Source organism: Bos mutus, chromosome 28, assembly GCF_027580195.1.
Source record: "Bos mutus isolate GX-2022 chromosome 28, NWIPB_WYAK_1.1, whole genome shotgun sequence".
Taxonomy (NCBI): Eukaryota; Metazoa; Chordata; class Mammalia; order Artiodactyla; family Bovidae; genus Bos; species Bos mutus.
In genome coordinates, this window is record NC_091644.1 from 19,567,525 (window position 1) to 19,595,314 (window position 27,790).

The window sequence follows — 27,790 nt, forward strand, 5'->3', positions numbered from 1 at the left end:
TTGAACAGAGAGAGCCAGAATGCCTCAGCCTGTCTCTCTGTTGTCTTTTTCCACCTGTGTTTCCCATCACTACTTCTATGCTCTGGCTTCCCTCAACTGCTTGCCATTTCTAAACAGACATGTCTTTTTCTCACTCCTTGAGTCTTTGTCCATGTCATGACTCAGCCTGGAATGCCCTCTGTGCAGACTATTAGTGCTTCCCCAGGACATGCTCTCCCATAACAATAAATCTGTGTCTGGGCACACAGCCGCCCAGCATTAAACACTGCCCAGCCTCCCCTGGACCAGAAGGCAACCATGTGCTAAGTGTTGGCCAATGAGATATGAAGGGAAGTGATGCATTTTTAACTATTTCCCCAAGTTTTGCCTTTAAGGGTTTGGGCATATACTCTCCTGGGTCCCTTCCCTTTCACAATGGCCATTTGATGGTGAGAACAAAGCAGCGTCAGCGGCCCAGAGACAGAAGCCACATGATGAAGATGGGAGGCCAGCCTTCCAGCCAGGACCACCATCCCCTGGCTGCTAGGGAAGAGTCATCCTCCTCCACCTCGTTGAAATCTCTGTATTTGGTGGGGGAGTGTGGGGAGGGTGTCTTCGGTTATGGTGGCAGCTGAGTCTGTACTCTATGTGCCCTCCCATCTGCTTCTTGTTCTTTACAACCACCTTCCAGCACCACCTCCTCAGTGGAGTCTTCCCAGAGCCCCAGGCTCCTCTGGGATCCCCCACACTTCATGCACACCTCCCGTTGGCAGTCCTAAACCGCAGGATGGCTGTGGCCCCTCCCACCATCCTGGCTGAAGGCAACTTCTCTCTCCTCCATCCCTCCCCTGGACCAGTGCTGGTGATGGCGTGAATGCCCAAACCTGATCGTATCACCCACTTGCCCCTGCTCCTAAAGTGCAGACCTCTCAGTCTGGTGGTCAACATGTGACTCTGACCTACTCTGAGCCTTAGAGATGAGGCCCAGCCTGTGAAGTGATCTGATCCAGAGGCTCAGCTGATCACAGCTCCCTCTGTGTGTGTGTGTGACCGCGGACTGTCCCACCCGCTGACCGCCCCACCCAGCCCCAGCGTGGCGGGTCTCAAGTAGCTGCTTCCTTGCTGACTGGAGCCTATATTGTCCTGCTCCTGGTTTGTTACTGAGAACAGGGACAGAGAAAGGGGAGTTTGCCTGAGCTGTGTATTCTTCTCAAGTGGCCCAGGAAGTCCCACGGCCTTTATATCTGTTCCTGAGACCCTCCTCCTGTCCCACCAGGCAATATGGTTTGCAAATTGTCCACACCTATTCCTCTGAACTTCTGGCCACTGTGACCTTTCTAACAAGGCTCGACCTCTGGCATCCCGTCCCAGGCTGCAGGCCCATCACTCCCGGGGCAACCAGTACACGCAGCCCAGAAGCAGGATGCGGCCAGATCTCAGGCAGCAGATGGCTATTTTGGGACAGGGAGGATCCTGGGAGGATGCTGGCGAGGTCAGAGTAGGAAGGGAAAGAGGTGGCTTTTCTGCCCATGATTGTGTGTCCCAAGCCCTCTCTGGATGCCGCCCAGGGGCCCGAGGCTGCCACAAGGAAGAACACACCCACCGCAGGGCTCCAGCCTTGGCCCAGCTGGCCACAGAGGCAAACTGAGGGCAGGCACAGGTCTGGGGCTCCGAATCCTGTGGCCATAGTGGGCAGAGGGAGTGTGTGCTTGTTTGTTGTGTCCTAACAGCAAGTGACTTCGGCATCAGGCAAGACACCGAGGGGTCTTGGAGCAGAGAAGGTGTCAAAAACCAACCCGAGGTCAGATGGAGAACACCAGAAAGAATCTAATCATCCAGGAATGATAATTGATAATAATTTAGTGAATATTCACTGAGCATTTACTATATGTGGAGCACAATATTAGATACTGGCAAAAAAAAAAGTGAATGTTTTGCCTTGTATGTGACACTTGACAATTACGTAAGTCCTCGTCTGCAAGTATCAGGAGACTAAAAGTGGTTGTAAAGTGGTTTATAAACTCTGACCCTAAGGAAATAGTCGGAGAGGCATGATTCAGGTACAAAGATGAGAGCGGTATTCTACTGACTATGGGAATTGCAGACATTTCAGAATGCCAGAACTCCATTGTGCCAGCTTCCAGTGTTCTGGGGAAGGTCATCTGTCCACGTCAAGTGTTCAGTACTGTGCCGGGCACAGCCTGGCTGCCCAGTGAGGGGCAGGGGCAGTGACTAGTATTACTCAGCACAGGTTGGCCACGTGGCCCAGGCTTGCGTGCAGAGGAGATACGTTTACCACGGGGTGGGAAGCCTCAGGTCGGGCAGGGGGACAGGTCCAGGGACTGAGTGGGACCCAGCCTGTCCTAGGAGATGGATTGTATTCTGAAGTTCTGCTGTCCGAGACACCTCTATGCAGCCCTCACATCCTTCTCTACTGACTCTCCAAAAAGCTGGGAACACACCTTACTCTCCTTCTGATTTTGCCTCAGTTCGGGGCCTTTAAATGCTCCTGATGTTGCCCACCTGGCTCTGATCTGTACTTTGGGCCAAACTGCCCTCTAGGGACTTTCCCAACACTCAGGACACCCCCTGAACATGTCCCTGCTCACTCTCCTCCCATCTCCTGGCCGAATCAGTCCCTACTGGGGACCCTTCCCACAAGGACCTGCGTACGCCCTTCCTCTCTCCAGAATCCCTGAGCCACTCACGCTGCGTCACGGCTTCCTCCTCACCAGCCAAGAGCTGAAGCAGTACTCTTCTAGATTCTTCCTCCCTCCTGTGGCATCCCTTCCTAGCTCCCAGCTTCCCAGGACCACCTGAGCTGGACCCTCCCAAGCACAGAATGGATCCCTCTTGGTTAAGTCCCCACTTTGACGGCAGGCAGGATATAAGACACCCTATCAGGCACGGAAGGGAAACAGCCAAGCCTCTTTCTGCCTGTAAATGTGCCTCTGACACCAGGACACAGTGTCTGATAAGGATTTCAGTGATCTTTAAAGTGCTAGAGGAATTGAACAGAAAAAAACCCCAAAAAACTAGTAGTTCTAACTAGGAATCAGGAAAGCGCTAAGTACTCTCCACGGAACTCTCTGAACCTCCGCCACATGCCTGCAAGATGAGTATTACCCACATTTCTCAGACAAGACCATCGGGGCAGAGAGAGGTTAATAACTCCCTTGAAGATCACACAGCTGGTAAATATCAGAGCTGGAATCCAAATCTCTATGTTCCCTGGCTCCAAATCTCCTGCCATTCACCAGCTTTCTGTAGTTCAAGCAAGAACAATTGCAACTGACCAGGAATTATGAGGATGACAGACACCATGATCTGCAATCTGGGCTGCCTCAGAAACCCCAATGCACACAGTCGCTCTGCCCAGGCCCCGTCAACACAGCCTCATCTTCATCTCATCTCATTAATCTTGGCATTCTCTTCCCAAAAGCTATCCCAGATCCCAGGGCTCAATCTCCGGGGCCCCAAGGGAGGGAAGGCGCTTCCCAGGGCTCCTGGACACCCTTTTAATTAACCCAGACGACCCTCTTCTGACTGAGGCCAGCTGAAGCCCGTCACGGTCTCACCAGCTCCCGTGCCACCTGAACTGTGACTCCCAGCTGTGACTCAGCCCATTCACCCGCAAGCAAATGTGGTCTCTCCATTTCCCACAAGCTCAGCATCTGTTGGCTGCTCCTCCCTGGCTTGGGACCCATGAGTGCCAGCTCCTCAGCCCCTGTGCCCAGCGGAGGGCCTGCCAGAGCACCCAGGGAGTGTCCTGCTACAGTGGGCATCTAGGGGTCTGACTCTGAGCCAGCAGAGACCTGGAGCAGGGTGAACCCTCTGCAGTTCCTTGCAAGTGTTACCTGCCTCACACACCCTTGTTTGGAGCCTCCTCCCTTACCCCCAAAGGGGTGCTGCCCATTCCAGTTACTCATGGGGATAATGAAACTTGCCCATCTGTCATTTTCATAGCTTAACAACAATGGTGGGCAACCTGGAAAAGTCTTCATGGACCATGACTCGGAATCCACATTAGATTGGTTAGCTTGATCACACCACATCACCCAGCAACCTCAACCTTGTTGGTGAGTGTGTGTGTGCATGTGTAGCCTAGACACCAGATAGTGAACACACAGCCCCCTAAGCAACCTAGGTGGGACCGGCAAAGGTTTTCAATCATGGGGTAATTCATTCATTTGGGAATAAGTGTCTTTGAACTGATTCTATCGGGCACAGGTGAATCAGAGGAGCTGGGTCCCTGTCTTCAGGGGCTTCTTTCAACTCTGGGCGACATTGCAGAATTTGCCATTTTCATTATCATATATGATCTCATAGCCTGGTGTGCACAGTATCTGGCCCATCGAAGAGTTGAGGAATAAATGAAGCTTGAATAAGTAAATGAATGATGGATGGGGATGGGGGGCCAATCAATGGGAACACGGGAGGCGAACATCGCAGACTGTCATTCCCATTTTGCAAATGAAAAGCGACGCTCTGAACAGAGTGTGGTCTGGCCACTGAGAGGGCCTCTGGTATGTGTCCCTGTCCTTGTCACCCCTGCACAGGGCTCCTTACCTGGCGGGCAGTGACATCCTGGGGATGTCTTCAGGGTCTCCCGGCGCCTCCGTGAGTGGAGCTTCCATTTCTGCACGAGGAGACAGAGAAGAGGGGTCACTGGGGGTCGTAAATGCCAAGCCCTGGAAAGCAACTAGGGATTGAGGGGAGGGGAGGGGGCTAGTGAGGGGGATGGGGGACAGGGGGTCTGGCAGGGGCACTGATCCTGGATCAAACACTGGCCACCAGGCATCTGGGTAATCAGAAGCAGGTGGAAAGGTCACCCCAGTCACCTCGGGGTCTGATGTCTTTGGAGAGCTCTAAAGAATATTAACTTGAGCACAAGACCCTGTAAAGCAGTTTGGCCTTCCTGCACCCGACAATCATGAGCACAACAACCTGCGCTTCTCGGCTTTCTGCTAATTGCTTCCTGTCTACTTCTGAGTGTCTATGCATCCCGGGGGCAGGGACAGTGACCCCTGTTCTTCTGGTGTCACTCACAGAGCCAGACACAGGCAGGACCACTGTCCCTCCATCAGACCCCTTCCTCATCAGCTTCCTTACCCTTCAGCCAATCTGGAAGGCACCAAAGACGTGGCAACAAGCAGACTGAGATGCCTGCCCAAGGAGCTGCCACTTCTGTGGAGATGAAAGGACGACACATACACAGCTGCCAGTCCAGACACCTGGAAAGGGCAGGTGCTGAGCACCCTCATCCTCGCCACCACCAAGGGAGGGAGCTGGAGGGGAAGCCAGAGGTTAACAGGTATGCTCTGGGGCCAGACTGCTGGACTCGTGGCCTTTCTCAGACCCTGAGCTGTTAACAGTTCCGACCTCATAGGTTACTGAGAGGATCAAAGAGTTTGCTGCATAGAAAGAAAGGTGCCTGATCCCCAGGAGGCATCAGTTAGTGTTAGCTATGATTACACTTTCATGGCAAATAGAAGGGGAAGAAGTGGAAGCAGTGACAGACTTTATTTTCTTGGGCTCCAGAATCACTGTGGATGGTGACTGCAGCCATGAAATTAAAAGACACTTGCTCCTTGGATGCAATACCATGACAAACCTAGACAGCATATTAAAAAGCAGAGAAATCACTTTCCTGACAAAGGTCTGTATAGTCAAAGCTATGGTTTTTCCAGTAGTCATGTACAGATGTGAGAGTCGGACCGTAAAGAAGGCTGTGTGCTGAAAAATCGATGCTTTCAAACTGTGGTGCTGGAGAAGACTCTTGAGAGTCCCTTGGACAGCAAGGAGATCAAACCAAGTCAATCCTAAAGAAAACCAACCCTGAATATTCGTTGAAAGGACTGATGCTGAAGCTGAAGCTCCAAAACTTTGGCCACCTGATGTGAAGAGCCAACTCACTAGAAAAGACGCTGATGCTAGGAAAGATTGAAGACAAAGGAGAAGAGCGTGGCAGAGGATGAGATGTTTGGATAGCATCACCAACTCAATGGACATGAATCTGAGCAACTCTAGCTGATAGTACAGGACAGAGGAGCCTGGAGGGCTACAATCCACAGGATCGCAAAGGGTCAGACACGACTTAGCAACTGAGCAACAACAATAATTACATTCCTTTTATAGGTAAGGGACCTGGGCTCAGAGAGGAGGCTGACCTGTCAAAACCATGGTGGAGGAAGGCTGAGATCTGGACCCGTTTCTCTGCGGCTAGGACTGCAGTTAGAAGCCAGTAGCCCCAGAGTCAAATTGGCCCCTAGATATATTTTATTTGGCTCCAAAGTGATTTTTGTTCAATGAATTTGTCACCAATCTTTTGAAGAGGCTGATTTCACATGAAAGTCCGTGTTTCTAATTTCCTTTGAACAAACTGGAAGATCTAGCCACCCAGGGCCTCTACTGCGTGGATGGCTGTGACTGACCATCCTGTGCACTGTGGTCCCCACTCCAACGCGCTGACCGGTTATGATGCCAGCTGGCTCCTCATAAGCGTCTCCCCAGCACTGGCCTCCTCCCTGTTGTGCAGTTCTGCCACTCAGGGAGAGGGTAAAGGAAGTCACCTGGAAGGTGTCGTAGGTTTGGTGTCACCTCTAGTTTGGCGGTGGAGACAGAAGGTCAGGAAATCTTCCCAAGGATTTCCGTCAAACTAATATCTGCTGAGCCCCCGCTGTGTACTGGCACTGAGCTGGGTGCTTTCACACAGGGAATCTCATCTAGTTTTCATAATCAAACTCTGCGTGCATGCTAAGTTGCTTCAGTAGTGTCCGACTTTGCAACACTATGGAATGTAGCCCGCCAGACTCCTCTGTCCATGGGATTCTCCAGGCAAGAACACTGGAGTGGGTTGCCATGCCCTTCTCCAGGGGATCTTCCCAACCCAGAGATCAAACCCAGGTCTCCTGCATTGCAGGAGGATTCTTTACCTTCTGATCCACCAGGGAAGCCAAATAGTGATCACATTTCTTGATGAAGGAAAGTAGGCTCAGACAGACCAAGTGAGTTGAACTTGGACTGGTATGTGGTGGATATGGGATGAGAACTCAGGCCTTTTGATGCAAAGTCTACTACATGCTGATGTATACACATTCCCCTGGCAGAGGGAGCTCAGCCCCCGTGTGCGTATGTGTATGTGTGTGTGTGTGTGTTGGGGTAGAGACACGCTGTGTTGAAGGGGAGGGCAGAAGAGGACAGGAGGTCAATGCATATAGGAGGAGAAAGGCAGGAACAGCCCTAAGGGGAGCCCCTCACTCAGAAAGGGAGGCTGGCACACAAATACTGGGTAGATGAACACTGAGGTGGGCACAGAGTGGCCACTGGGAAAATCGAGGACATCCCAGAATGAGGTCTGGAGGAAGGCCCTGTGATGCCCAGCTCTGAACCCAGCTCACTAGCACCACTTTTCAGAAAGGGATTGTGCATACCCACTTCCACATCCCTTCCCACCAAGGGAAGGCTCTCCAAGGGGATTCTCTGTGGCTGTGCGTGGCACACAAGTGGGTGTGTGACCCAACTCTGCTAAATGAAGGAGCTGGTCAATGGCTAACAAGCCATTGACTGAGTGTGCAGCATTTTGGCTATAGGTTGCAACCATTAGGACTGTCACTCATTCAATAACTGCAAGATGCCAAGCACAGGTTGGACCCTGGGGATGGAGTGAGCAGCCCAAGGTGGACAGGAGCCCTGCCCTCCTGGGTTCACCTTCCAGTGAAGGAGACGATGAACAGAGAAGCAGATGAATGTATAACCCAGGCGGTGATAAGTGCTATAGAGAAAACTAAACCAGGGTAAGGAGACAGAGAGTGACAGAAGGTGGTATTGTAAACTCAGGGTTCAGAGTTCTTTCTGTGCAGGGCACGTTTGAGAAGAGAGAACTGGCTGAAGTAAGGAAATGAGTCAGGAAGCGATCTGGAGGAAGTGTGTTCCAGGCAGAAGGAACAGCAGAAGCGAAGCCTCAGAGACAGGGCTGCATGTGGAGTTTTCAAGGAAGAGGAGAAGGGACAGTGTGGCAGGAGTGACTCGGGCAAGGAAGGAAGGATAGGAATGTGGTGGGAAAGGCAGATCATTGGGGTGTTGGCAAAGGCATTGAAATTTAGGACACAGATTCGTGACATTTCCACAGCTTCTTGACAGCCATAAAACTCCAGAGCTAGTACAGACGCTGTGGTGAGCCATCCAGCTCTCGCGGTCAGGCTCATCCTGAGCTGTGGGGTACAGTGGCTGCTGACAGCTCAGCCCCTCTCTAGGAACCACTCTCAGCTGAAGGAGCTGCCTTGACCAGGGTCATATCCATGCTCCCCAGCAAGGCAGGCCACAAACAGCCCCATTTAATAATAAAGGAAACTGAGACTCAGAGAGAAAAGGGGATTGCTTTGAACAGGTAAGCCACAGAGGGATTAAATTCCAGGTCCTTCACCTTCAAGTTCAATGTTGTGGTGGTGTTGCTGTTCAGTCACTAAGTCATGTTGGACTCTTTTCGACCCCATGGACTGTAGCCCACCAGCCTCCTCTGGATCCCCAGGCAAGAATACTGGAGTGGGTTGCTATTTCCTCCTCCAGGGGGTCTTCCTGACCCAGGGATCAAATCTGTGTCTCTCACGTCTACCTGCATTGGCAGGAGGATTCTTTACTGCTGAGCTAACCAGCGAAGCCAGGTTCAATACTTTGGTTCAATTCATCCTGTATATATGGCTACTGCTCCTTAGTCGCTTCAGTCGTGTCTGACTCTGTGTGACCCTATGGACTGCAGCCTGCCAGGTTTCTCTGTCCACGGGATTCTGTAGGAAACAGTACTTGAGTGTGTTGCCATGCCCTTCTTCAGGGGATCTTCCCGATCCAGGGATCGAACCCAGGTCTCCTTCACTGCAGGCGGACTCTTAACCGCTGAGCCCCCAAGAAAGCCCTGGTTCAAAACTTTGGTTCAATTCATCCTGTACATATGGAGCTCCTACTAATTGCAAGACTACAAAACAGAGCACAAGACAGTCCCCATCACCAAAGGAGTTTGAACTTTATGTGGGGGACACGTGTTGAGTAGTGTCCAGCTGGTTGCAGACTTTGAGAGCTGAGTGGGTGACGGGGGTTCTGTGCCCGGGTAAGGGTTTGGCCCAAGGCAGCCAACCAAGGGCCTGAAGCAGAGGAAGCATGTGGTCAAATCTGGGTGGTCTGACAGCATGTTGAGAAAGACCAGGACAGTGAGAAGGTTGGAGGCTGAGGTTCCTCTCTGGAGGCTGTCAGTCATGCATCCAACAGAGAGACACTGGAGGTCGTGTTTATGGCCTGGCAGCTTGATAGAGAGCGGCGGATGAAGGGAAGGGGGTACACAGGAGAAGGAATGGACAGGGCACAGGATGAACTTGGTGTGGGGGTAGGGCCTGGCCTCAGCAAACATTTTCTGTGAAGGGCTGTGTAAGCCATACGACCTCTGTCACAACCACTCAGCTATACTGTGTAGGTGAAAGACAAAATAAGCACGGCCGTGTTCCCATAAAAACGGATTTACTAAAACAGCCTTCCAATGGGATTCAGTGCTTGTTTGCTCACCTCTGATACAATCTTTATGCAAACATGCTGTTCTTCCTCCCATCATAAAAAAAAAGAAAAGAAATGAAAAATCCTCATGGACTCTACTTAGCTCTTTTCCTAGAAAAACTCCCTGATGGAGGGTGTCTTCCCTGCTCTCCCCTGGACCACTCCTACCAGGCTCTTAGCCTCTTTCCTGGCTTGATCTCCAGGAGGCCTTTCTGTAATAGCTTTGCTAGCCTTCCTCCTTGTTTCATTTTCTCCTTCCAATTTTGTTGTCGTTGTCATTGTCTTATTTAGCTTACTTATTGCTTCCCCTTTCCTTAGAAGGCAAGCTATACAAGGACGTGAATATTTTGATCTGTTTCATTCATTGCTATTAATATATTCTCAGTGCTTACAGCATGGCCCGGCGGCACATGATAGGTGGTCAGTAAACACGTGTTGCTCAGGAGATCTCATGTAGTTCTAGATTTCTGATCTGTCTTGTAAATGGGAGGATGGCTGCCCCTTTCAGGTGGGCATGTGCTATCCAGACCACCACAGTACCCTCCCCCTGGCCTGCCTCACTGCCTTAGGCCACTAGCCTGGCCCCCCCTAGGCATCTGAGTTTGAGACTCTTGGTTTGAAATCCCCACGCTGAGGCTCTGGGGCAGGTGTAAAACTTTCAGAGTCCCTGGGGTGGACCCCCAGCCGCCCTGGACAGAGAAGCCTTCCTGCTTCACCCGTTGGCAGCCAGGGCCTCCTGGAATGCCCCTCATGGCCAGAGCTGAAATACCACCTGCCTGATCATTGCAGCTATTAAAATGCCTGTATCAGTATCAAAGGGAAAATGCCAAGTGGCCACTCGCTCTCCCCAGAGAATGCAGCTCCGGTCTGGCCTGGGGTTTAGGGCCCGTTCTCTCCCTGAGCCCAGCCCCAGGGCTCTTAAAGGGATCAGGCTCCGCCTGGGCCTTTGTAATACATGGGTGTGTCCATGTAATACATGGTGTGAGGGAGGGAGCCCAGAACAGAGGCCAGGTGAGCTCCGAATTCCATAATAGTCATGACCTTGAGCCTGGCACCTCTCCCCAGAGAATCTGCAAAATGGGGATATTAGCCACCTGCCAGGAGACCCAGGTTTGATTCCTGGGTCAGGGAGATCTCTTGGAGAAGGGAATGTCAACCCACTCCAGTACTCTTGCCTGGAAAATCCCACGGACAGAGGAGCCTGGTGGGCTACAATCCACGGGTCGCAAAGAGTTGGACATGATTGAGCAACAGTAACCTCTCAAGTGTTGCTGTGGGAAGTGCCTTGGAAACCAAGAAGTATTTAACAGGTAGACTTATTAAATAGGAGTAATATTAATAGTAATAGCTATCCGTATGGAGCTGTATATACCAGGCACTCTGCTAAGTGCTTTAGCATCTAATAATTAATTTTTGATATTAGTGTATGACTCCCATGAAAACCCACTTGCCCTTGGAGGCTGCAATGGGATTCTATTTGGGGTTAGCGCATGCCCCAACCACCTCACCACCACCACCACCCTGCCGAAATATCACTCTGTATGGAGCATGTGGTGTTGATACAGACTGGAGCTACCTTTGGGACTGTTAGGACCTTGGGGTCTAGTCCCAACATTCCCACTAACTGCAAAGCAAGAGGTGTTACCCCTCTGGGCCTTGGTTTCCTCATCCATAGAACAGGAATACTATTAGATACCACTGGACTACACAGGACAGCTGGAGGGATAAGATGAAATGAGACCAGAAAATCGAAAGAGGGCTCCAGATGTGCAGAAGGGCGAACACCTGCTATGCCGGCCTGTTTTTCTTAGTGACCAGATGAAGGCCACTTCTCTCTTGAGCTGATGCCAGGCCTGCCTCCTCCCACCTGCCACAGTGAGGCTGGCCTGGCCTCATGTACTGCTGCCGACACGTGGTCTTACCCCTCCACCTCCTGGGAAAATCAGACCCCTTCTTCCTACAAGGGGGAGGGTGAGTGAGGGACCTGTCTGCCGCCCTGCCTTTTGACCACAAGAACGAGAAGCTGAAAGAAGGATTTGCCCATTGAAATGACCAGGCTGGGCAAAGCTCTGTGCCAGCATCTGATTACAATGCCTGGCACAGAGTGTGTGCACCATCCCAGCTGCTGGAGCATTCTCCTTACCTCATGCTATAGCTGCTATGGGGCTGGTGCCCTGCTGGAGACTTGAGGCGGCCCTTTGAGGGCAGGGCCTGGTCCAGTGTCACTGATCCACACTCGAACCAAATTACTTACTTTTAGGCCTGCCTCCCCCACCCCCGAGGATCCATCCCTGTGGTCCCCATGGGCTCTGGCCTTTTCAGATAGAAAAGAGGGCTGCTGCTGCTGCTGCTGCTGAGTCACTTCAGTCATGTCCGACTCTGTGCGACCCCATAGACGGCAGCCCACCAGGCTCCCCCATCCCTGGGATTCTCCAGGCAAGAACACTGGAGTGGGTTGCCATTTCCTTCTCCAATGCGTGAAAGTGAAAAGTGAAAGTGAAGTCGCTCAGTTGTGTCGGACTCTTAGCGACCCCATGGACTGCAGCCCACCAGGCTCCTCTGTCCATGGGATATTCCAGGCAAGAGTACTGGAGTGAGGTGCCATTGCCTTCTCCGAGAAAAAAGGGCAAGGGAGGGCAATCCAGGGAGAAGCAAAGGCTGGATCCCAGAGAAGGCAGGAGAGGAACAGAGGAATTTGTTAAGGGGACGGGCCCTCGTGTGGCTGCCTGCCCCTGAGCGCAGGCAGCTCAGTGGGATGAAATCAAAGTGGAGGAAACCGAGACACTCAGCCTACACCCACCCAAACTGGACTCGCCCTGTCTGCTCTGGGAGCCTGTGTGCTGGGGGCCAGGAGCGGGTGCCCTGGGGCAGTCTGAGGAACTGTCTTCTTCCTTCCTCCCCCGTTCTCTTTGTGCAAGGGACTTGGCGTCTGATCACAGACTACCAGGGCCACAAAACAGGGGACTCTCTAGATGCCATGAGCTGCTGCTGCCTCCCCATTTCACCAGAATCACAGAGATATTGCTCCAGGCTCTGCAGGCCAGAAAACTCGGGGACAGAGGTGCACGCCCCGGTGTGAACTTTCCAGCCTTCGTATGAGAAAGTTCTTCCAGCTCAGCTTTGACTCTGCTGCAGCCTCAGGAGACAGGAAACAGGATGGGCACTGGGTTAGCACGAGGCCTAGGACCTCCAGTTTTGGGGGCCTGAGATCATCCCTGCACCCAGTGCAGGATGAAGCAGGGTCCCCCACAGCAGAGTGGGGAGGGGCTGGGAGCAAGAGTGCTGGGACGGAGATCAGACCCTCTCCCCCACTTCTCTCCCTCTCACGAGTGGGTATCAAGCATCTTTGTTTGCTGCTGCTGCTGCTGCTGCTGCTAAGTCACTTCAGTCGTGTCCGACTCTGTGCGACACCATAGACTGCAGCCCACCAGGCTCCCCCGTCCCTGGGATTCTCCAGGCAAGAACACTGGAGTGGGTTGCCATTTGCTTCTCCAATGCATGAAAGTGAAAAGTGAAAGGGAAGTCACTCAGTTGTCTCCAACTCTCCATGCAAAGTGCTGGGGACCCACATGTGAGCAGAGCAGACATGGAGGCTGCCCTCATGGGGCTTACTCTCTAGGGAGGGGCACTTAAGGGTCTCTAAACCACACACATCACCGTGAAGCAGCCCCTGTCATCAGAGCTCTGGCAGGAGAGGTGAGATGTCGAGAGCCAGTCTAGGGGCACTTACTAGGCTGGTTCATCATGGGAAAGTGACAGCTGAGCTGACATCTGAGGATGCGCAGCAACCTACCAGGGGAGGGGCCCAGGTATGGGGGAAACAGCTAAGATCTGATATAATAAGGTGCTTCTCGGAAACCAGGCAGTAGTCTTATACTCAGCACTCAAAGAAACCCACCCATGAACGAGGAAACTGAGACAGACAGGTGAATTAACTAGCACATGGCCAAGAACAGCAGAGGCAAGATCTGAACGTGGCTCTGCGCCCATGAGCCTCTCCTTGTGCCTGTCTTAAGTGAGTGGGTGAGTAGGGAGATTGACTCTTTTCAGGAGACTGCAACTTCTATTCCTGGAGTGCCAGGCACTGCTCAAAGCACTTGTTTTAACTTTCTTCAATCCTAAAAACAACACTCAAAGGAGGGCGATACTCTTACTATCCTTAACCTCATTTTATAGAGATACAGGCCAAAGCACAGAGAGGTTAACCCACTTGCCCAAGGTCACACAGCCAGTAATTAGCAGAGCTGGGCTTGAATCCAGAAATCTGGGTCCAGGTTCTGTGCTCTTAGCCATGACCACATCCAGCCATTTGGCTGGACTCTAAAAGTAGAAGGTGAGCCATGAGGCTAGAGAGGGTGGCAAGGGCCCCCCTCAAGGATCATAGTAAGAAGCAGTATGAAGTCACTAAAGGGCTGTAATCAGAGAACTGGGGTAATCATACTTACAAATTTTGAAAGATTATCCTGGCTGCTGTGCAGATGATGAAGGGGGCAGGGCAGAGTGAACAGGGGCAGATGGGTGAGGGTCTCCCATGGCCTGGGAGAGCCAAGGGGGGCTCGAGGCAGGCATGATGCACAGAAGGGGATGGCTCTGTGGGGGGCTGAGAAAGTTCAGTCTGTCCTGGAGTCAGGACGTGCGGTGCTGGGTGTGCAGGGGAGGACGTCCTGCTTAGCTGAGAGACGCTGAATATGAGGTGCTTTCAAGACATGCTGGAGGGGTGGGATGGCAGGTGTAGGATGGATCTGGAGCTCTGAGGACATGAAGAACACACACATTACAGCCAGAGCTGTCTAATCATGGAGCAGCCAGCTGCATAAGGCAGTGACCTCCCCGTTACTGAGGGTGTGTAAGTCTGAGAACCAGGGGTGTTTTGGGGATTCATTCCAGCCTATGACTCCTTTCCTTCTAACACTCTGATTCCATGAGTAGGGAGATGCTGGAGGTGGCAGGCCACCCTCACTTCCCATGTCACTTTCAAAGTCTCCCCCTCCCCAGCTCCCAGGGAAGTCACTTAGGCTGTTTCTGGGGGAACCCCAGCTAATGCCCCTTTAACCAGCCCCCTTTCTTCATCCCTGTTCCTGTCCTGCCTCACAGGCCACCTTGTCAGAACATGATCCGATGCAGAAAACCTCCAAGTGGTGGCTGAAGAGGCACCTTCACGGAACGTCTGTAGTGTACCAGGAGACTACAGGTGTAAAGTCCCGAGGATGGCAGAGTCCCACGTCCTGTGACAGCCTTTGTGGGGAAGATGTGTCCCCCAGGGGCAGTAGGGCCTCCCTGGCTGAACTTAGGAATGAGCTTCCTGGCAGGGGGTAGGGTGGACCAGAGCTGCCCGTGGCGGCTTGTGAGCTGAGCTAAGGAAAGACAGAGACTTCGCTTTGGACTGTGGGCATCGGGGCGGCCAGGGAAGGTGGGGACGAGGGAAAGATGAAGAAAGGGGGCTGAGGAGGCCCAGTCTATGTAGACTCCAGCCACACAGGGTTTTGGGAAAACCCACAATAATCTCCAGGAGGGGAGACAGGGGTCCAGTGTCTCCCAGAAAGGCTGTACCCAGCCTCTCAGGAGGGCAGTTCCGCCCCTTTGTACTTGGCTTGCCCTCACCCTTTGAAGGATTGGAGGAGTCCTTGCTGCCAACAGCCACATCCCCGCCCTGTGGGGCACAAAGAGATTTTGCAGGGAGGCCAGCACCCTGGGCAGGAGGTCTGTAGACACGAGACAGGAGTGCCCACTTGCGGCTGCTGCTGAGGCCTGCCTGCCAAGCAGATGACAAGCAGAAGAGCCAGGACCCAGCCTCCTCAGGCCCTCCCAGCCCCTCTCTACACCCGGGCCTCAGTTTCCCTTGGAGGAGCTCACCGACTTTCTTTCCAGTTTACTGAGGACTCAATAAGTGCTTCTGGGAGGGGAAGAATCCAACCAAAAGAGATGGGAGAAGCATTCCTAAGGCTTCTCCTGTAACCTCCTTTCTTCTGGATGGATGGCAAACTCTCAGCTGATTTTATTCTTTGAAAAACTAAGACCAAGTGGCTCAGCGGCTAAGAACACACTTTTCAATGCAGGGGACATAGGTTCCATTCCTGATCGGGAACTAAGATCCCACTGCTAAGATGCTGCAGGGCAACTAAGCCTGTGTACCTCAAAGAAGAGCCTCTGCAGCCAAAGGAAAAAAAAAAAACTATATATATATATACATAAAAACAAAGGACACTAGTGGTAAAGAGCCTGCCCACCAATGCGGGAGATGTTAAGAGACACTGGTTTGATCCCTGGGTGGGGAAGACCCCCTGGAGGAAGACATGGCACCCCACTCCAGTATTCTTGCCTGGAGAATCCCATGGACAGCGGAGCCTGGTGGGCTACAGTCCATGGGGTCGCAAGGAGTCAGACATGACTGAAGTGATTCAGCATGGACACACAAGACCAAAACCAAAACCCAATACCCTGCTCCAAAAAAAATAAACCCCAATGCTTCCCCTTCTTTAACCTTCCCATACTTTCAAACCGTGCAGTGCATGGTAGGGCTGTTACTGAATCTCGCCGTGACCCTCATGATTCTGCCACCATCAGCCCCTGAAGCACTGTTCTGGACTCAGGCGAGGGGCCCTGGGTAAACTGCACAGGGTGCTCCTGGCTCAGGGGAACAGATACAGTTTCTGTCTCTGTCCCTTTTGATAAAAATGAAGTACAATTTTGAACACACCAAAATGGTTAGTTAAAAGAAATCTTTATAAAAATAAGTGCAATGTTTGCTGCAGAACAACTTGGGAGGGACTGTCAACTGTGGAGCTCGTTAGACAACCCACTGCCAGACCCTGCCCACGGGGATTCACATCAGGGTTTAGGGAAGGGGAGTCAGCCCTGGTATATTTGAAAGTCCTGCAGGTACCATTATGCAGCTGACCCATCACCAGTCCAGGGGCAGGCCTTTAAGGGTGTGCAGACATGAGAGAAGGAGGGGAGAGTCACTTTTAAAAGTTAAGTTTCTAGAGGACTTTTATCCTTATCTTGATCCAAAAGGAAACACTCAAGAAACTGCATAGGCAGACAGATAGATGCACGTTATTATAGGAAGGCAGCAGGGCAGAAGAGGGAGAAACAAAAGCGAGCGCAGGGTGACACAGCAGGGCTGAGACTGGGGCTTGTGCAGAATCTTCTGCCTGAACGACTCTGCTCTGCCTGGGGATGACTCCCAGATTTGGGGCTAAGCTTCCTTAGAGGACAGTTCAGTGTCCAAAGGACAAGACCCAGCCCCTCCCTCCTGGAAGCCCAAACATTCTGGAAGCCAAGGCTGGACAGGGACTTTCCTGAGGGTCCTTATCACCAAGACTTGATGTAAGCCTCGGTGCCATTCTTAAAGCAGAGATGGTAATGTGAGCTGACACCAAGTCAGCTCGGTCAATGCCACTTCTGTGACAAACCAAACTGAAGTGAACAGTCCCTGAGCCTGGCCTCTCTGACCTGCCTCAGCTGACTTAGGGCAACGTGGTACTTTATACAGATCGTCTACACATGTGGCTCTGAATGCCAGCTCTGGGGCCAGACCACCTGGGTTTGAGGCTCTGCCACTTACTAGAAGCAGTGTGATCTTGGGAAAGTAAAGCAACTTCTCTGGGCCTCCACACTCTTCTCTGTAAGAAGCGAATAGTAAAAATATAACCACTTCATAGGATTATTGTGAGAACTAAATTAATTAATAGATATGGTCTTTTCCAAAGAGTTGGCTCTCCGCATAAGTTTAACTAACCATTTTGGTGTGTTCAAAATTGTACTTCACTTTTATCAAAAATTCTATTTACACTTAAAAAAAAGTTGTGGACACAATGCAGCCTCATTTTTGTCTTCATCAGTGATGAGGCTGTAATTGTTCCAGTTGTTATTATCTGAATCCTGCAACAACACTATTAAGAGGATGTTGTGCCCATTTTTCAGGTTGGGGCACTGAGACTCAGGTCACACAAGTAGGTAATGGCAGAGGAGGGGTGCTCCCAGCTGCTCTGTCCAGGTGAGGACACATCACACTGAGCCATCCCCACTCTCAGCTGGGACCTGTGGTGCAGCTCTGACTCAGGAGGAGTTCCTCGCTTCAGCCTCTGACTGCTGCAAAACACCAGCTCCAGGGCACAACCCCCTCAGCAAACGCTGGGCAGACAGCTGGGTCTGGGTTGGGGGAGTGGGTGGAAGATAGCTGACTTCTGAGATGGCTTAACTGGCCTGTGGCAGTGGGACCTTAAATCAGCAGCTAATTGGTAAGGGCTGCCTACTCTGTGCAAAGCCCCAGGCTAGCTTCAGTGAAGGACTGGAGACCAGAGAGCTCCTGCCTTCGCCCTCGCCTCGGTTGTATGTGATCAAATGGAGAGATAAGATGTTGAAAGGCAGTGGAGAGGAGGGCTCACTGCACAATGTGTCTGAAGCTAAGCCATGGTTGGCAACAGATTTTATCTTGTGCATTAACTCTAGTAGACTGGGAGTGGTCATCTGGAGAGCTGTGTTGAGAAGGATTCTGAAACCTAGGTAGGCTCCCTGGGCGTGTGTTGAGTGATTAGTAATGCCTGCTGTGGTTCTGGGGTAAGAGAAGTCAGCAAGTGCCCTGTTTTCCTTCTCTGAGTTAGATACTTGGCACGGCCAGGCAGTTCTTCAGGAAGTCAGCAGGGGGGAGGGCCATTTTGGGTCAGGGTGTTTTCGGAAGCCTTTCCAGAGGCATGGGGGCAAGTCTGGAATAGGGGAATAGGCATTTCTCTGAGAGTGTCAAGTTGTGAGACTATGCATAAGGCAGACGGCATTTTGTTTCAGATGCTTTGACTTTTTCCCACCGTCTTCCTATGAGGGCTGGGGGTCCTCAGTGTGGTTTGGAGCTACTTGCTAGTTTTAAGGCTTTCAGAGAAGTAATGAAACTTTAACAACTCTCCCTAGTTTTATCTCTAGTAAATATTGCTCTGTATTTTTTAAAAAAATTAGAGTCAGTAAATATTGCTCTATATTTTTAAAAAATTAGAGTCAGGAAATAGATTCCCAACCAGGGATTGAACCCAGGTCCTTGGCAGTGAAAACACTGAGTCCTAACCACTGGACTGCCAGGGAATTCCTCAATAGCTCTTTGTCTTGAATGTCAGCTCTTGCTAGCGGGGTGGTAGTTTCCTGTGTTAAACAGGATTCTAAGGCTGTACGTAAGCTCAGTGAGAAAGTGTGTGGCAAGTGATTAATAAGGTCTGCTGAGGGCCAAGAAGTGCAGAGTGAAGCACACTCTTGCCTTGTCTTGGCCGCCACTTGGCCAAACACTACTGTCCAGAAAGGAGGTGTGGTGTGGAAGAGAGATGCCTACCAGAGACAGAGGTCCTACCTTCAGGCTCATCTGATGCCTGGGGTGAAGATTTGGACCTGTTTTCTCATCAGTAGAGTGAGGGGACTAGACTTCAGGGTCTCTGAGGGTCTTTCCTCTATTAAAACTAGTCATTTAAGACCAGTCATGTACTCACAGCATGAAAAGAGGAGTAGTTTTAAGACTGACTCAGGGGAGCACTGGCGATATCTGAGGACACCTGGATCTAAGGTCTGTCCATGAACTGAGGTCCAGGTTCCTGGATTGTACACAGGTCATGCCACACATACATTCTCTGTTTAAGAGCCGGGTCCTGTCTCATCTCAGTACTTCATCCCTAGAGGACCCCATCCAGAGCCCTAATCTCTCAGCCACTGCTTTGATCTCTCCTCCAAATGCCCCTGGAAAGAGTTCAATAAGGGGCTCCTGTACACACTCTATAAATGTGAGGCTTTGCTCTTGTAAGGGTTGTTATTATTATTTTTAGGGATGAAAGAGTCTGCCTGGGGTTCCTTGACATTTTAGCCTGGGAGTTTCAATTACTTCCTCTCCCAGGGGATTCTTGGAGTGGAAAATGCCATCAATACCCAAAGGACTGAATCAGAGACAGTGGGATGGAGGTACAGTGATATCAGTCTTCTCATCTGTAAAATGGGATAATAAGAGTGTCAATCCTTAGGGAAGTTATGAGGATTGAAAGAGATAATGTGCATAGCACTGGCCATTGTACATACCCTCCTATCAGGGTTGCTGTTACTCTTATGGTTGGGGAAGGGGAATCAGCCTGGCCTCCCTCAGCATTCACCTTGAAGGTGGCTGCTGACACCCCCTTGCTCCCCCTCAGCCTGCAAAATGGATTTGGCAAGTTTAAATTCCACCCTCTTCTCTGTCATCGCACACTGTCTGCCCAGCCCTAGGTGACATCAGATTTCCTCCATTTGGGACATTCCATTTTTTTTTTTTTTTTTCACAGCAAGCAAATCAACTAACGGGCAGCTGGAGCACTCATTAAGGGTCCCAGACTGGGAGAGAGGCGCTGATGGGGGAAGAGCTGGAGCTGCGGTCTGGAAGCCACACTCCCAACTCCCCTGAGCGGGTGCCCGCCCCCACACTCCTCTCCTGGCCCTGACCCACCCCCCTCCCAGTAGCTCAGATCACTCAGATCGCAGCCTCTGCTCACATTTGCCCTCGCCTTACCTCACTCCAGGCTTCTCTCCTATGGTCCCCTCCCTCCTGTCTCCCAGACACGGCCTCCACCCCCAGCACGCTGCTTTCCCCGCTGGGATGGGTAGTGAGCAGGTGCCCCTGGACAGCTGCCTCCAGGCCATTGCTCAGGCTGTGTGCTTCCCCAGGACGGCCCTGCCCATGGCCCTTCCTCCATCCTTCGGGGAGTGACCGAGGCTCACTGGCTCCGGAACGGATTGCCTTTGGCTGCCCCGTGCTCCAGGGAGCTCTCCAGAGGCACTCGTGACCTGTTGTGGTGGCACCTTTCAGGGTGTTGTTCCATCTGCCATCACCTGAGAGCCCCACAGCAACCCCCAGAGGAAGGCAGGGCCAGGGCTTCACAGAAAAGGGGTATGAGGAGAGGGTGTGTGTCATGGCTTGCCTGAGGCCACACGGCTGGCAAGGCCCAGCTGGAATCCTGGCACACGGGGTGCCTCTGGGCCCTCGTGGGCAGGAATCCTCTGCATACCCATTTCACAGACTTATTCTGCAACAAAACCATTCCCCTGTTCTATTCACCTGGGAGGTTCCAGTGGCCCCAGTTCTCACCTTTCTCCTCACCTCTGCTCTTTGTTCTGACCTGGGAGAACAGACCAAGGAGACGAAAGGGTGGAGGAGGGAAAGGGTGGAGCTGCTCCTGAACACCTTTGCTGGCCCAGACCCTGCCTGCTCCAAGCACAGCGTCATCCCATGGAATTTTACGTGGTGACATCCATGTTCTAAGGCTGCATTGTCCTGTCTGGTGGCCACTCAGATATCTATCAAGCAGTTCTATGAAAGGTGGCTTAGTGTGACTGGGGAAACATATTTTAGATTGTATTTAATTGTAATTAACTTAAGTCTAATGAGTCACATGTGACTAGTGCTTACTATACTAGATAGTGCAGCCCTGAGAGAGTCCCTTCCAGAGCCACTGGCCCACAGGCCCCTCCAGGAGAGGGCTCCTGAGGTCATCGCCATTTAGACCAGGTCACCTGCCCCTCCCCCCACAGGACCGCTCCCTCCCTCTGTCCCAATGCCCTCTGCTATGACCTCAGGTCCCACCACCAAGGCTGCCATTTCCATTCATTCCTCTCTTTCTCCACAAGTGCCCCTGGCCAGGCCACTGTCCTCTCTGGTCCATACTAACCTCTTACTTGGCATCCCTGCTCTTCCTGGCTCTTCATCTCATTCTGTGTACATCACTGCCCTCCTCAAGACCCCTCCATGGCTCCCCATTGCTCTTACAAAGATCAAAGTGTCTCTAAGGCCCCTCTTGACCTCGGCTACCTCTCTCTCTCTCTGGTTTTCAGCTTCCAGAAGCTGTTCCTTTTGCCCCACACTCATCCCTGTTTGCCTGGAAAACTCCTAGTCACCCTGTAAGTCTTCATTTGAAAAATCACTTTCCCAGGGAGCCACCGCCACCAGGAGCCCTAGACCTCTACTGCTTCCATTCTCATAGCATTTTTCACATGACACAGTCCCTGTCCACTCCCTTCTCCGTGTCCTATTTGCCTGTAAGTTCGAGAGGACAGAAATGTGCCCCCCACCCCACAATGCCTGACCCACAGCTGGCTCTCAGGTTCACTTTCGGAATAAGCGCATGAGGGTGGGCAATGGAAGGTGGCAGACAGACTGGGGAGAGCACTGGGGGCAGAGCCCCTGGAAGCTTGTTCTAGTTTTGGATCTCGCCACGTGACCCTGGGAAATCTACTGCTCCACTCTGAGCCTTAGTTCCCCCATCTGTAAAATGGGGGTCTGACAGTCAGAAGTTTAGACAGGAAGGCTCAGCCTGGTAGATAACACTGTCAGCCCCAAGGTCCTGAGAGTATGAGACATGGCCTGGCTAAGTCTTAAGCAGAGGAAGCCAGGATTGAGGAAAGGGCAGGGGCACGCCCTGGCCAGAAGGAGGGGCCAGGAAGGGGAGATGATGGAGAGAGGAACTGGGCAGGACACTCAGGGCCAGACGTTTGTCCCTCAGCAGCCAAGACCCCAGGGATACCTGGGGTATCACATCCCAACACCCTCCCTACCACGGAGCAGTCCCCTGTGTACTGCCAACCAGCCAGCAAAGGCCGTCTGCCGGCACTGCGGATTCCACCGGCTTCCCTCAGAGTCCCAGGGGACCGTGGGTGGCTTGACGGAGCCCTCCAGCTTCCCTGGGGCCCGGCAGGGCGTGGGAATGAGCTAACGGCAGCAGTCACGGGTGCACCTCTAGCATCAGTAAACTTGCTCTGCTCTGGCCCTCTGACCTCGCTCTCCGTGATATCCCCGGAGAGCTGCTTCGGCAAGTGCCAGCCTTTGCCTGGTAGAGGCACCAAGAAGGGCCTGGCTGTAGGGTACTGGGGCATCGTGCCAGTATGGCCATGGCACTGCTGCAGTCAGAGATGGGCTCTCACGTTTACCATCAGCACCACCATTGTGATGGCTCAGGGGGTTAGGGGGTTAGGGTGTTTGCCTCAGGAGGCACAGCTTCTAAGTAGCAGAGTGGGGATAAAAGCCAGGCCTGCTGGGCTCTACCTCGCGCTCTTCACTGTTTCATACACCACCTCCTACTAAGTAAGAGATGCACCCCCAGTTCTTCCCCTCAGAAACTGTCCATGGCCAGCCTGTTCCAGGAGTTCTTCCCAGACAGCCGTGGCCTTTACCTGTGGATCCTCCCCTCATAGGAGGCCCTGGGTCCCCTGAGCTGTCCACATCCTCAGACGTCACCTGGCTTCATGGTCTCCTCGCCAGTCGCTTAGTCGGGTGGCACCCCTGAGACTGTGTGTCCCTACTTTCTGTGGACTGTGGGTCTCTTCATGACTCTCAGGATTGTCCTGGCTAAGAGACACTAGTGGCTTCTAATACACTGAGCTTCAAGGACATTTTGGGAATGGGAGAAAACTCAGCATCCTTTTCCCAGAAAGTCACACAGACACAAACTGTTGGGGACCATTCCAGGAGACCAGGGACAAGAAACGCAGCTTCAGAACAAGACAGTGAGGGCTTGTTTGTGCCCAAGGACAGCAGAACCGAAACCACCAACACCTGGGCCCTAGAGGTCTAGGCAGAGGCCAGCCCACCACCTCCTGCAAGGACTGTTCCCTGTCCCCCTCAGTCCCTAAGATAACTCACTCCCTCTCTCTTCCCAACAGAATATGGCAATAAAAGGCAGCACTGATCGTCGAGGGATGGATGGGGAGGGCTGCGGGGGCCCAGCAAGCCTCGGCCCCGGGCCACCGGGCTCAAGTCCCGCCGCGTGGGCGCTGGGCGGCTCTCACACTGCCCTGGCGAGGAGCCGGGAGGGAGAAACAGAGCCTGGCCGCCTTTGCGCGCCTCCGCGCCTAGCCTTCCTCCACCTGCCCCGCGCGCTCAGGGCGCTCCCGGCGCGGAACGTGGGAGACGCCTGCTCTAGGCGGGAGCCGAGGGGTCCGGCGCTAGCCGCCCAGGTCCTCCTGCCCGCTGGCAGGGCAGCGTCCGTCCCTGGCCCCATCCCTCCCGCAGACAAATGGGGTGAGGCCAGGGCGCACCGCGCGGCGGAGAGCCCACGGGCACTGGCTGGTCCAAAGTTTGGAGGCTGCGCGAGGGGGCGCCTTGGGGAAGGAATAAAAGGCAGCAACAAAGAGCACAGACCTCATCCAGCAGTTGGTTGACTCGTCCCAAAATAGCCGGCTCCATTTGCTGCTCCCCACGCTCCGCTTCCAGGCGCAGCACCCGGGCCTGCAGCTCGACCGTCCGAAAGTGGGCGAGCAGGCTGAGCGCCAGCGAGCAGAGGGCCAGCGCCAGCAGCCCGCACGACCCCGGGCTCGGCAGCCGCGCGCAGCGCTCCGCCGGCGCCACCGCCAGCGCCACTGTCCCGGGTGCGTCCAGCTCCGCAGGGCCGCGGGCACCGGCGGCTGTCGCTTTGCGGGAGCGCTCCGCTACCATCCCCTCGCGTCTTGAGAACCAATAAATAAATAAATAGAATAAATAAAGGCGAGAGCCGCTGCCCCAAAGCGCGATCTCAAGCTCCGGGGCAGTAGGGAAAAGGCTTGTGTCGCTGGAAAAATGTCCCTTTCCTTTGCTCTCAGCAAAGAGGATGGAAAAAATAGCAGCTGGAGGGGGAACGGGGGGAGCAAAAAAAAACAAACACAAAAACCAGCAGTAATCGGGGGGTACACCCAGGTGAAAAAAAAAAGTTGCTTCGAAGAACGTTCCAAGTCCAGGAAAGTTAGGGAAATCTGGCCGGCTATCTTTTCTGCCCCGTCTTTCCCTTCAAGTATCTGCAGTCCGGAGTGGGTTCAGCACTGTCTGTCCTTCTTGGTGTTTCCCGTCGCCCGGGCGAGCCAGTTTCAGTCCCGGGGCGAAGGGGTGCACATGGAGGGCCCCATGGGCAGAGGTGGGTCGTGGCCGCTGCCGAGGAGCGCTGGGGCCGATTCCGGCGCCTCTGTAACTTGACACACTAGCCGCGGCTGCACGGATCGGATGAGCAATCCGTGCTACTTCCCAAACTAATCTCCCGCCCCCTCCCTTCTCCTCCTCCCCTCTCCTCCTCCACCTCCTGCGGGGCCGACGGCTTGGGTTTGTTTATTTATGCAAACTCGCCCGGGGTGGGGGGCGTGGTGTGCAGGGCCCGCTGCCCCAACCCACTGGCCACGGGAGCCCCTCTCCTGTGCTCCCTGTCCCCTTTGAAGTGACACTTGGGGTTATTTATAGGCAGGAAGGGGGTGTGGAGTGGAGCTGGAGCTTGCTTTTCTCCCTTTCTCCCAATCCACACTGAAGGTCCTCTTTGCCTTCCTGCTAAGTCACGGGTCCAGACATCACTCTGCTTTCTGACAAGTCGGCGCAGCCAGTCTTTGTGATCTTCCAAGGAACCCAGTTGAGTTACTGTCAGGGATCTAGATGGATGTCTACCTCCTGAGCAGGACTGTCTGATTTCCTTGAGCTGCAGCTGAGCACCCCCTGTCCATGTCTCATCCCCTCTCTTCCTCCCCAAACCAGCTCCACCCCTGACTCTGCACCTCCAGCTGCCCCAGCGCCTTTGGTGGGGTTCACTTCACCCATCACAGCTTTACTCTGGGGTGAAAAATCAACCCTCTGAGGTGGGGGTGGGGGTGGGGCAGCAGAACTGGTGCCCTTGTCTCTCTTTCAGGGCCAGGACTCGTGGTTCAGGATACAGGTGAATACAAACTGAGCAGAGGGTTATTTCAGGGTATCCAACAGGCCAGTCAGTCCTCCCGCCTGCCAGTCCTGACCCCTCCTCTTCTTGTCTGCCTTGCATCTGAGACTCATTCCAGCCCTCCGCTGACAGACCAGCCTCCCCCAACCATTGCAGCCATTAAAGGTAAGCCATTCTCTCCTTGGCTCCCTTCCGCTATCATTTCCTACGGTCCAGTAGAGAAAGCTGCCTGAAGGCTATTTTGTAGTTTCCTCTCTTCTCTTGCCACCTCTCCCATTTTAAGTAACATTTGTATCCCAGAGAGACTTTATCTCCTTGCACCTCTTGACATTCCTGCAAATGAGGAGGAGGTGGGATTGAGTTTATGGAGAAAGCTTACTTCCCAGGAACATCGAGAAGGGATGGGGGGATAAAAGACTGGTTCCTGAAATGTAAAACAAATGTGGGTAGTGGGTATGGTGACAGGAGCATTTCTGTGATTCCATTTTAGAGTAACAGCGTTGCCAACTGCACATTTTATATATTGACCTGATCAATGTTAACATATAATCCAGTATCATGGCACACGTCAAAGTGTGGCAGGTGTATTTGATAGAGCAACATAGTAATAAAGTACTTACATCATAAATAATAAGTGTTATAACATTGCCTGCCAGGTCAGTTAGCCACTAGGGAGGACTACAGGGATAGAAAGTGATGCCGCAGATAGAAAGTGATGCTGCAGAAAAGACTGGTGGCCAGGAGCTCTGGGTCCGTTCCAGCTCTAGCATTTCCTTAATATGGGATATGGGGTAAGTGTGCCTGTTTCCTTACCCTGTGATGGATGTCTCAATTGGGCTGCTCAGAATAAACCCTGAGAGAAACCATCAGTGTTGGTGACCACCAGGGGGCGCTAGAGAATTTCTGCACTAAGAGGTATATGCCAGGGAGGGGATCGAGGGATGTAGTTCACATCCCTTGCAGAGGGAGGAACTGCAAGGGAAGGAATATGGAGGAAGGGAACTAGGAGAGTAGTTTCTTCCCTTTCTTATTCCACAAGCTGATGTTTTCCCTTTCAACACTAAATTTAGGGGCCCTCAGGAATGCCAAGGCAGTGAAATCTAAAAGATTTGGGGGCATCCTCTGTGATTGGGAGCTGAAGGGGAGGGTGCAGCAGTCCTAGCCTGACCCCTGCATTCAGAAATGACCTGTATGAACCCTGAGGCATCCAGGGGCCCTCTGGTGTCAGAGAAACTTGGGAATTCTCTGTCGACGTTGGATCAATGTTCTGTCAATGTTGCAGTTAATCAACCTCTCTAGAAAACAGGATTTCTTGTTTGGAGCAAGAAGATAGACTTTCAGTGCTAGCGCAAAAGTTTGAGTTTAATCTGTGGTCATGATTACACTCCGAGATAAAAACAGATACTCTGGGTACCACAATGGAGAGCTAAGAAAAAAATGTCCCTGTGCATACAAGCTTCACTGTTCCTAAAGTATTTTCTGTGTTTTTCTGCTTCCACATATTAGCTCTTGCTGTTCCCTCTGCCAAGAAGTCCATCCTTCACCCGTTTTCTGTACCTTAAAATCCTGCCAGTGATGCCAAGCTGAGTCCCTGTGGCTCTGGCAGCGTTGACCCCATTCCTTTCTCTAGGGTATGTGAGCTAATCTAACCAATTAGCATCTCCATCTCCCTTGGCTACAGTGTTTGGGCCTGAGATGGGCTTGTGGCCAAACTCAGACTAAGGAGAATCAGGCTGGAATGATTGGGAAAGGAATGCTATTTCTTTGTAAAAGGCTTTCTGAAAGAGTATCAGCTACCACAGCGGGCTGACCAACCTAGACAGCACATTAAAAAGCAGAAACATTACTTGGCCGACAAAGGTCCATCTGGTCAAAGATATGGTTTTTCCAGTAGTCATGTATGGATGTGAAAGTTGGACCATAAAGAAAGCTGAGTGCCGAAGAATTGATGCTTCTGGACTATGGTGTTGGAGAAGACTCTTGAGAGTCCTTTGGACTGCAAGGAGATCCAACCAGTCCATCCTAAAGGAAATCAATCCTGAATATTCATTGGAAGGACTGATGCTGAAGCTGAAACTCCAGTACTTTGGCCACTTGATGTGAAGAACTGACTCATTGGAAAAGACCCTGATGCTGGGAAAGATTGAGGGCAGGAGAAGACGGTGATGACAGAGGATGAGATGGTTGGATGGCATCACCAACTTGATGGACATGTGTTTGAGTGAGCTCCGGGAGTTGGTGATGGACAGGGAAGCCTGGCATGCTGAAGTCCATGGGGTCACAAGGAGCTGGACATGACTGAATGACTGAACTGAACTGAACCACAGGGGGTATCTTGCCTATGTTCTTAAAGATCTTGCCTGAGAATGAAACCAACACAGGAGGCAAGCAGAGGTGGAGACAGGCTGCTATTTATTTAAACGTTATTTAAACTCTGTGATCAAACTGTGCTTAAGCTCATCTGTGTCTGCACTCTTCAGTTACAGGACTCATTTTTTCTCAAACCTATTTGAGTTGGGTTTCTTCTCTTGCAAATAAAAGAACCTAGAACCACAGAGAGGGGTTCACTCCATTTTACCGAGTCAGAATCTCTTTGTGGTGGGAGTAGGGGCACA

The 27,790-nt window shown here is 52.4% G+C and overlaps 1 protein-coding gene across 1 annotated transcript; it reads right to left on the reverse strand.

Annotated features, from left to right (window-relative positions):
* Positions 1-445: 445 nt before the first annotated feature.
* LOC138986068 (collagen alpha-1(XIII) chain-like) lies at positions 446-24,532 on the reverse strand. The gene is made up of 4 exons (XM_070364502.1): positions 23,651-24,532; positions 4,549-4,618; positions 1,046-1,139; positions 446-560 (listed from the first exon to the last, which is right to left on the reverse strand). Exons 1-4 carry the CDS (start codon positions 23,942-23,944, stop codon positions 446-448), a joined length of 573 nt encoding a protein of 190 aa, XP_070220603.1. The 5' UTR covers positions 23,945-24,532.
* Between the last annotated feature and the right edge of the window lie 3,258 nt (positions 24,533-27,790).